The 10,242-nt window shown below is 53.8% G+C and overlaps 1 protein-coding gene across 1 annotated transcript; it reads right to left on the bottom strand.

The window, feature by feature from the left end:
- Positions 1-109: 109 nt before the first annotated feature.
- Positions 110-7,669, bottom strand: LOC311371285 (FACT complex subunit SSRP1-like; the record flags this gene model as incomplete). The annotated part of the gene is made up of 12 exons (XM_084489443.1): positions 110-279; positions 536-581; positions 662-794; positions 1,694-1,766; positions 2,711-2,932; positions 3,291-3,419; positions 3,845-3,948; positions 4,376-4,505; positions 5,105-5,205; positions 5,496-5,689; positions 6,088-6,193; positions 7,526-7,669. Coding segments are annotated over 12 exons (1,552 nt in total), but the record flags the coding sequence as incomplete, so codon positions are not given.
- Positions 7,670-10,242: the final 2,573 nt, after the last annotated feature.

Below are 10,242 nucleotides of genomic sequence, written 5' to 3'. Positions count from 1 at the left end.
AGCCCTCAATGTGCCAAATCAGGATCGTTTCCTCTGCTGGGGACAGAAAGACCTCCACTGGTGGAGCCTACATGGTCAGACAAACGTTGTGTAGTAACCAGTGGGAGACCATGGACCCCCTGGTCCCCTGGTCCCCTGGTCCTCACCTCCCTGCGGGGCTTCCTCTCCTTCTTCTCCTTCACCAGCTTGGGCTTCTTGGCCTTCTTCTGTCTCTTCTCCTCCTGGTCGCTGCCCCCCTCTCCCTCGCTGCTGTCGCTCTCCGACGCGTTGCTGTCGTACCTGCAGAGGAAGAGAGGAGAACCATGAGAGCCTCCTACCAGAACCAGCAGAGCAGGACTCAAAGGACCTGAGGCCATGTTCCATGTCAAACATGTCCCTAGGATAGTGAGAATACAAACAGCTCCCAATCACCGCTTGCTGGTAAATGAGTGAAACCCCAGATCCTTAGCAGAGGGTCATTATTGTATTATTGTATCTATTAAATGTAAGCAGAATTATCTTTACAACGCGGTACCCCAGGGTTACGATCACTTACTCTTCTGCCACTTCGTCGTCTTCCTCTCCAGGGTTAAAGGATTCATCTGAGGAGCAGAGTAATAAAGTCAGTAGTCAGCGTGGGGCGCGAGGCTCCGCCTCAGACCCTCTGTGATTGGCCGCTCACCGCTCTCGCCGTCCGACTCCTCGCTGTCGTTGCCCTCCTCCCTGATCTTGCCCTCGGCCTTCATCCTCTCCAGGTAGGCGTCGTGCTGGTCCTCGTCCGAGTCGCTGTACTCGTCCTTGTTGCCCTTCAGCCCCTGAAACCACAGCGGGCCGTCAGACACGGCGACCAATCAGGCCCCAGCCACGCCGGGCCGTCAGACACGGCGACCAATCAGGCCCCAGCCACACCGGGCCGTCAGACACGGCGACCAATCAGGCCCCAGACCATCAGGGAGGAGACAACTCAGCCGGAAAAATCACAGGTAGGCACTCGGAAACAAAACATCTGAATTGCCAGATGATAGAGAAAATGTCAAGAATCATTTCAATGTTGCCCATTCCCTAATTGCAGTGGACCCACCATCCCAATCACCCTGGAGTGATGCTCCGTCATTGAACTGGTAAAACAATAAACAGGTTGGGGTATCTCTGGGGTGAAATCCATTTAGCAACACGTCAACACCAGCGCGCTCCACCAGAGGTGGTGTTGGGAGATACGACCGGGTCACGACCCGGGAACATTAGTCAGCAGGGTGCAGAACACGGTGCAGAGACTCCCACTCAGTCACGTCATGATTAGTAGGAAAACAAGGAGTTTATCATCAGGCCAATCACCAGTCAACTCCACATAAACAACCCAAATGGCCACACAGAAGACACACACCCCATTCAACAAACACACACACACACAAACACCCCATTCAACACACACACACACGCACACACACACACACACACACACACACACACACACACTTCCCACTCTCCTACATTAGGACAAGCACACACCAGACAGAGCAAAAACACCGTGCAAGCAAGTAATCACGCCACACCAGCGGTCGAGGCCCTGCCCATACCAACCTTCTTCTACGGGGACGAGGACAGACAGAGAGGGACACAGGACACACGGCAGTGAGGACACGTCAGTGAGGATACATGTTGGGCACGGGATGAATGGAACACTATCACAACACTGCAGCAGACCAACAGTCACCTCTTTGAAGCCGCGGTTCTTGATGTTCAGCTTCTTGGCGTTGACGAAGTCGAACAGCTTGCCGTACTCCTCTCTAGTGGGAGAGACGTGTGGCCGTTAGTTCAGGGGGAAGGGACACGCCTCACTGACTGATTCAACTGGTCACCTAATGGGATGGAGAGCAAGGTCCTGATCACAAGGAAAACAGTTATCAAGACGCACCTTTCAAATATCAGGCTTTAAGACTTTATCAGGCCACACACACACACTTAAGGGTGGTTTGTGCACTGTGCAAAGTTATAATTAAATTGCACTACGGCTATTCAAGATAAGAGCACACGCATTATCCTGCTTGATGGATAGCCAGAAGAGGGAAACATTCATAGTCCCTTGATAGGACCTAATGACCAGCGTGTTATTAGCAGGTGGAGCTTTGTGGTACAGGAGGAGCAGAGACTCTGTGAGGAGAGCTCTGGAAGCATTGGCGTAAAAAAAAGAAAGGAGGGATCTATTCAATAATTACATTTTAAAATGTGTTGAAGTTCCTCTTTCAAAAGAATGAATGCATGATGCCAACGGTCCGGAGCGGCAAGGCGCCAGAAGACGGCCGACTGGGAGCCACGCAATGAAAGAGTTGGTGGCCCCAGTGGCCCCAGTGGCCCCAGTGGGACCAGTGGGACCAGACATGACCCATTTCTGCCTGGTTGTCTGAGAGCGTACCTCTGGATGCTGCTGAAGGTGTACTGGTTGTGTGTACTGGTTGTACTGGTTACCTCTGGATGCTGCTGAAGGTGTACTGGTTGTGTGTACTGGTTGTACTGGTTACCTCTGGATGCTGCTGAAGGTGTACTGGTTGTGTGTACTGGTTGTACTGGTTACCTCTGGATGCTGCTGAAGGTGTACTGGTTGTGTGTACTGGTTGTACTGGTTACCTCTGGATGCTGCTGAAGGTGTACTGGTTGTGTGTACTGGTTGTACTGGTTACCTCTGGATGCTGCTGAAGGTGTACTGGTTGTGTGTACTGGTTGTACTGGTTACCTCTCGATGCTGCTGAAGGTGTACTGGTTGCCCTGCTTCGTCTCGATCTCGAAGTCGAAGGAGCGGGTGGTGGTGGTGCCGCGGGCGAAGTTGACGCAGGAGATCTCCTCGAAGCGCAGGTGGACGGGCGGCTTGTGGACGTAGATGAAGCCTCGCTCCAGAGGGTACAGCAGCCCCGACGACGCCTTGTAGGAGCAGGTGATGCACTGGGTCCCCGAGTGGCTGGGGGGACGACACGACCTCAGGGTTAACCCTACTGTTAACCCTAACAGTAGGGTTAACAGTAGGGTTAGGGTTAACAGTAGGGTTAACAGTAGGGTTAGGGTTAACCCCAACAGTAGGGTTAACCCTACTGTTAGGGAGCAGGAGGCCTGGAGGGACCAACGCTAACGCCCGCCGTGGACAGGCAGCCTCCTCCTCTGTGATAAAGGGTCCTGATAGGCCCACGGGACTCCTCCTCCTCTGTGATAAAGGGTCCTGATAGGCCCACGGGACTCCTCCTCCTCTGTGATAAAGGGTCCTGATAGGCCCACGGGACTCCTCCTCCTCTGTGATAAAGGGTCCTGATAGGCCGACCTACCCCTGGAAGTTCCCGGGCACGGTGATCTTGCGGTTGACCAGGGCCTTCATCACCCTGCTCACCATCTCGTACAGCGAGCCAGACATGTTCTTACTCAGCTTCCCCTCGAAGCGCCGCTCCACGTCCTCCCTGAGGACACAGGACACAAGGACACACATGAGGACACAGGACACACATGAGGACACAGGACACACACAGGACACACACGAGGACACAGGACACACACAAGGACACAGGACACACACGAGGACACAGGACACACACGAGGACACAGGACACACACGAGGACACAGGACACACACGAGGACACAGGACACACACGAGGACACAGGACACACACGAGGACACAGGACACACACGAGGACACAGGACACACACAAGGACACACATGAGGACACAGGACACACGAGGACACAGGACACACACGAGGACACAGGACACACACAAGGACACAGGACACACACAAGGACACAGGACACACACGAGGACACAGGACACACACGAGGACACAGCCCTGTTTGAGTGTGAGTGAGTGAGTGAGTGTCCAGACTCACTCGCTCATGTTGAGGGTGAGGCTGAGGTCCTCCTCCTTGGAGAAGAGCAGGATCAGGAAGTGGTAGCGCGTCTGGCCCTGCTTGATGGGCGGGTCCAGGCTGATCTGTGGACAGGTGCATGATGGGACTTTGATGCTTTTATGATGCGTACATATTCAATTGTTCTTTATTGAGCCGGAGTGTGATTTCCATAATAAAATGAATGATTAACTGAACTTAATCAGGGATAGAGCCGGACCGACACACTGCCTATAACGTGCACAGGTAACATTCCCTAGTTGCATACATGCATGTACTTATGTACGTATGTATGTACTAATGTATGTACTTATGTATGTATGTATATATATGTATGCACTTATGTATGTATGTATGTACGTATGTGTGTGTGTTTGTATGTATGTGTGTGTGTTTGTATGTGAAAAAAAAAGCCACCATTTCCAGACGGTCATCACTAATCTAATGAGAGCATTATCATTAGGACAGCGGACCACGATGTGGCGCTTCACAGAGACAGGAGAGGTGACGTACCACGAAGAACATCTGCCGCTGGTCCTTGTGCGGCAGCAGGAAGAGCCGCAGCACGGTGGTGTAGGGGATCTTGTAGTCAAACGTTTTCCCGTGGAGGTGGAGGAACGACGGGTAGATACGGATATCGTACCTGAAGGAAACACCCAGTCAGGCCATGTACATAAACCTATACATATACATAAACGTATACCTATACATATACATGAACCTAAACGTATACATACACGTATACATGAACCTAAAGGTACACATACAGACAGGAGCCAGAAGGCAGAGCCCATTGAAGTATCAGAAGAATTGATGTGGGTTCAAACGTACTTTAAGCATTGGTTGTCTCAGTGATCAGAGTGACTGGAGCACAACAGAGTCCCGTTGGGCTCCTGTCATCGGGACACTGGATCATGTTTAGGGAGTATATCAGAGCACTGCAACAAAGAACCTTGACTTTGTTTCTCTACATCACTGATATGAAGTGACTGAAAGTTGCTGCTTTGGGGCCGTCCAATAAGAAAACATTGACTCCATGTAGGACTGGAGCCCATCATATACACGCCAAGATCACATCCCGCCTGGTGTAGTCAGCAGGAGCCCAGTGCGTGGCGCGTAGTGGGTTCCATACTCATTGTTGTATCGACATTGGAGTATTTCTCATTGAACAACAGTGGAAGGTCATACTAAGTGCCCAGTGCGTGGTGTCTGTCTGTGTCTGTGTGTCTGTGTGTCCCATACCTTCCTCTGGGCGTGAGGCACTGCAGCTCCTTGAAGACGCACACGGCGTCCCCGGTGGCCTGGATGACGTCCGCCTTGGAGAGAACGTTCTGGGCGAAGGCCTGGAGGAGCACACAGCAGAGCACAACAGAGTCACAGCTCCCTCTAGTGTCACCACAGAGTCACAGCTCCCTCTAGTGTCACCACAGAGAGTCACAGCTCCCTCTAGTGTCACCACAGAGAGTCACAGCTCCCTCTAGTGTCACCACAGAGTCACAGCTCCCTCTAGTGTCACCACAGAGAGTCACAGCTCCCTCTAGTGTCACCACAGAGTCACAGCTCCCTCTAGTGTCACCACAGAGTCACAGCTCCCTCTAGTGTCACCACAGAGAGTCACAGAGCGGGGACTCACCTCCACGGGGTCCTGGCCCTCGTCCGAGGGGCCGGGGGGCACGTAGAAGCGGACCTCCATGAGGGACACCTCGGCGTCGTCGTTCTGGTGGAACTCCAGGGTGACCTCGTTCTTGCCCGTGGCGCACTGGGACACGCTGTTCAGCGGGATCTCGAACGCCGTGCTGTCGTTGACGTCAAACGCCAGCTGGGGGCCTGGGGGGGGGGGGGAGGAGCCTATGAGACGCCAGCCCAGCTACTGCCAGCAATGAGGGACGCACTTCTCTAAATAAAACTTTATTTTGTGTCATATTTATAACAAACATTTAAATACCATCCTGAACAATCTACTTTAGTGGACTACTGAGAGACAGTGTCAAAAACCATCTGGGGGTTAGGGTTAGTGTGTGGGGGTTAGTGTGTGGGGGTGAGTATGTGAGGGTTAGTGTGTGGGGGTTAGTGTGTGGAGGGTTAGTGTGTGCGGGTTAGTGTGTGCAGGTTAGTGTGTAGGGGGTTAGTGTGTAGGGGGTTAGTGTGTAGGGGGTTAGTGTGTAGGGGGTTAGTGTGTGCAGGTTAGTGTGTAGGGGGTTAGTGTATGGGGGTTTAGTGCCTACCTGAGAACTTGGCCGTGCCCCAGTTCCAGCCTTTGACACACATGTCCTTCTCCGTCAGCTCCAACTTGTAGTTGGCCTTGAAGAACTCTGAGATCTTCTCAAAGTCCTGGATGGATGACGGGGTAATGGAGGGAGGAGGTGGAGGAGAGAGGAGGTGGAGGAGGAGAGAGGGGGTGGAGGAGAGAGGGGGTGGAGGAGAGAGGGGGTGGAGGAGAGAGGAGAGAGGAGGTGGAGGAGAGTAGGAGAGAGGGGGTGGAGGAGAGAGGAGGTGGAGGAGAGAGGGGGTGGAGGAGAGAGGGGGTGGAGGAGAGAGGAGAGAGGGGGTGGAGGAGAGAGGAGGAGGAGGGAAGAGTTAACAAACGACAGCCATCGAGCTGCTAAGCAGACAAATAAAGAGCTGTCCCCGCTGCCTCACCACGCTGCCATCAGAGCCCCGCCCGCATGAGGGGGCCCCGGCATCACTAGGGGCCCCGGCAGAAGAGAGAGAGTAATACGTAGCCCCCCTCTCTACCGTTCCCATGTTCGACAATCAGTCGGTTTATTTTTCCAGCAGAGCCGATTCCAAATGAAGAGACAGGAGTACACACACACACACACACACACACACACACACACACACACACACACACACACACACACACACACACACACACACACACACACACACACACACACACACACACACACACACACACACACACGTGGAAGTGATTGTGATTGCGTGTGGCGGAGCGGAGACCGCTCTGTGGGAACCAGAGTTTATGCACCTGGAGAGCTGTGGGGCGACTGCGGCCAATTAGTGCCTGCAGAGAGAGGGCCGATTAACGTGGGCCAGCTCCCCTCTCAGGTCTGTTAGAGCGCCTCGAGACGTTTGCCTGAGAGCATCGGAGGACAGAAGAAGCATTTCAGATGTGAAAACGTGCGAAACGTTTACAGCGCACATAAAATGTAGTCTGGGTGGAAGTGTCCCGCTGGTGTTGATGTGCGTGTGCGTGCGCGTGTGTGTGCGCTCCACCAGCGCTCAACAGGCACACTGTTACCGTTTTGGCTGAAGGCTGTTGTTTACCTCACCTCATCAAATAAACTACAATCTCCCCCATAACAATAAAGCACATCCTGGTCCCACGTTAACCCCCCCCCCCTCTGAACATACTAAGAACATACATGGTGTGGCACAAACATGAGCGCCCAGTGGGAGCATTTGTATACATCACGCAAATGAGGATTCCCGGAGGAAACGAGACAATCAGGGTTTAGAGGATCAGTTTACTGTTACCCCCCCATCTGCCTGCCCCGGCAGGGCAGCCCAGGGCAACCCCCACCTCCCCCTGCCTCACCCAACTCCCCCCGCCTCACCCCCATCTCCCCAACCCCCACCGCACCCACCAACCCCGTGCCTCACCACCCCCCCTGCCTCCCCCACCACCTCCTATCCGACTCCCTCCCCCTCCCCCTGCTCAGAGAGAAGGGAGCAGCGTTCTCCTCCTCCCAGCGGCCTCAGGGCCTCCAGCCTGAGGCCGCTGGCTCCGCCATGATAAACAATGACCTCAGAGTCGCGCCCTCCTGCCTGGACGGGATTCATCTCCGAAGAGGCGCTGATTAAACCCTGGGGGCCCGCAGGCTGGGGGCCCCGGGCCCCGGGATGAGCTTGGTGTTGACAGAGCGGCCGTACAGGCAGCAGCATACCCACTGAGCACTACGAAGCCCAATACAAAAACAACCTCCAAGCAGACATCATGCATGAAGAGCCCGGCCAAATCACGAGCTGATTGGACATAAACACTGAGGCGCATGAGCCCATGATTACTGTGTTTACAGAACACACACGCAGCGCCAGCTCCCTCATTAATCCCATTAGGCCCACGCTTCACACACGGAAAAGCTGCAAACGGAAAAAGGTCAAATACTTGAGGATACTAACCACACTATGTGAGTGCGTGCACTAACACACTCGTGCACACACACACACACACACACACACACACGGCCTTCCAACAGAGGCCAGGGATCTCTTCAGTAATAAAGCGTATAAATAAAAGCGCTGGAACTGGAAGCAACAGCCGGCTCTGTCCGCTCTCTGGCTCCTCTACGGCTCTCTGTCCGCTCTCTGGCTCCTCTACGGCTCTCTGTCCGCTCTCTGGCTCTCTGTCCGCTCTCTGGCTCCTCTCTGGCTCTCTGTCCGCTCTCTGGCTCCTCTACGGCTCTCTGTCCGCTCTCTGGCTCTCTGTCCGCTCTCTGTCCGCTCTCTGTCCGCTCTCTGGCTCCTCTACGGCTCTCTGTCCGCTCTCTGGCTCTCTGTCCGCTCTCTGGCTCTCTGTCCGCTCTCTGGCTCCTCTACGGCTCTCTGTCCGCTCTCTGGCTCTCTGTCCGCTCTCTGTCCGCTCTCTGGCTCTCTGTCCGCTCTCTGGCTCTCTGTCCGCTCTCTGTCCGCTCTCTGGCTCCTCTCTGGCTCTCTGTCCGCTCTCTGGCTCCTCTCTGGCTCTCTGTCCGCTCTCTGGCTCCTCTACGGCTCTCTGTCCGCTCTCTGGCTCTCTGTCCGCTCTCTGTCCGCTCTCTGGCTCTCTGTCCGCTCTCTGGCTCTCTGTCCGCTCTCTGTCCGCTCTCTGGCTCCTCTCTGGCTCTCTGTCCGCTCTCTGGCTCCTCTCTGGCTCTCTGTCCGCTCTCTGGCTCTCTGTCCGCTCTCTGTCCGCTCTCTGGCTCCTCTCTGGCTCTCTGTCCGCTCTCTGGCTCTCTGTCCGCTCTCTGTCCGCTCTCTGGCTCCTCTCTGGCTCTCTGTCCGCTCTCTGTCCGCTCTCTGGCTCTCTGTCCGCTCTCTGGCTCCTCTCTGGCTCTCTGTCCGCTCTCTGGCTCCTCTCTGGCTCTCTGTCCGCTCTCTGGCTCCTCTCTGGCTCTCTGTCCGCTCTCTGGCTCCTCTACGGCTCTCTGTCCGCTCTCTGGCTCTCTGTCCGCTCTCTGTCCGCTCTCTGGCTCTCTGTCCGCTCTCTGTCCGCTCTCTGGCTCCTCTCTGGCTCTCTGTCCGCTCTCTGTCCGCTCTCTGGCTCTCTGTCCGCTCTCTGGCTCCTCTCTGGCTCTCTGTCCGCTCTCTGGCTCCTCTACGGCTCACCCAGCTGAGCACTGATCTTTTGCTCTATCGACTTGGTAACCCTGTGGACGGGCCGTCCACAGCCAGCGTTCTACTGGAGATCCACACAACTATCCAATGTGCGCTACCTTTACGCTAAAGTTAAAAGTTAAAAGCAATAATTATTAGAATTAATACATAATTAATTAATTAATCTGTGTTGTCACTGCTCTATACAGAGCAGTAGGGTGAAAATTGAATAATTTCTGGTCATAACGTCACCTTTTAAACAGCCTATGGTGATCAGTTAACATTGTTGTTGTAATATTCACTTAAATTAAATAAACTGAATAATACAGCCACTCAGATTCACTTAACATTAATACTAAAGTTAATGAATGAGAACGAATGAAGAGAAAACATTTTGGTTCTTAATTACAACTAATTTCTATAGAGAAAGGCCAAGGAGTAGTAGCATAGACTCAGGCTAGTAATAAATCTGTAGTTCTGGTTCAGCTCTACAGGAACCTTTTACCCTCAACCACTGTGCTCCTAAGCTCTGCATTTTGAGGGGCACAGTTCGCAAAAATAGGGGCACAACTAAATAATAACAAGAGACATTTATTTTTCAGCGATAACCCTCTCTGGACCAGTGCCCATCGTCATTCTCCAACTCGGTTGCAAACAGGACCTCTAATCGCACTACATCTACGGGCCAGCCTGGGGCCAGGCTGGACATCCAGCCTTAATATGCAAAAACAACCAGTGTGGAGCATCGGCCTATCGGAGGTAGGGTCATAGGTCATCAAAATGGCTTTCTTATTGGTGCATCCCTCGTCACACACAATAAACACAACATCTGGGCTGTTATCACGGTGCAGTTATGTGCTGATGACTGAAGACGCCTGAAGCCATCCCCCCCCCCCCCCCCCCCCTCACCATGTCCCTGAAGCCGTCCCCCCCCACCGTGTCCCTGAAGCCGTCGTACTGGTACACCAGTCCCCCTCACCGTGTCCCTGAAGCCGTCGTACTGGTACACCAGTCCCCTCACTGTGTCCCTGAAGCCGTCATACTGGTACACCAGTCCCCCTCAC

This window comes from Micromesistius poutassou (assembly GCF_964030765.1).
Source record: "Micromesistius poutassou genome assembly, contig: SCAFFOLD_6400, whole genome shotgun sequence".
In the NCBI taxonomy this organism is placed as follows: domain Eukaryota; kingdom Metazoa; phylum Chordata; class Actinopteri; order Gadiformes; family Gadidae; genus Micromesistius; species Micromesistius poutassou.
This window is presented reverse-complemented; position numbering and strand designations above follow the sequence as displayed.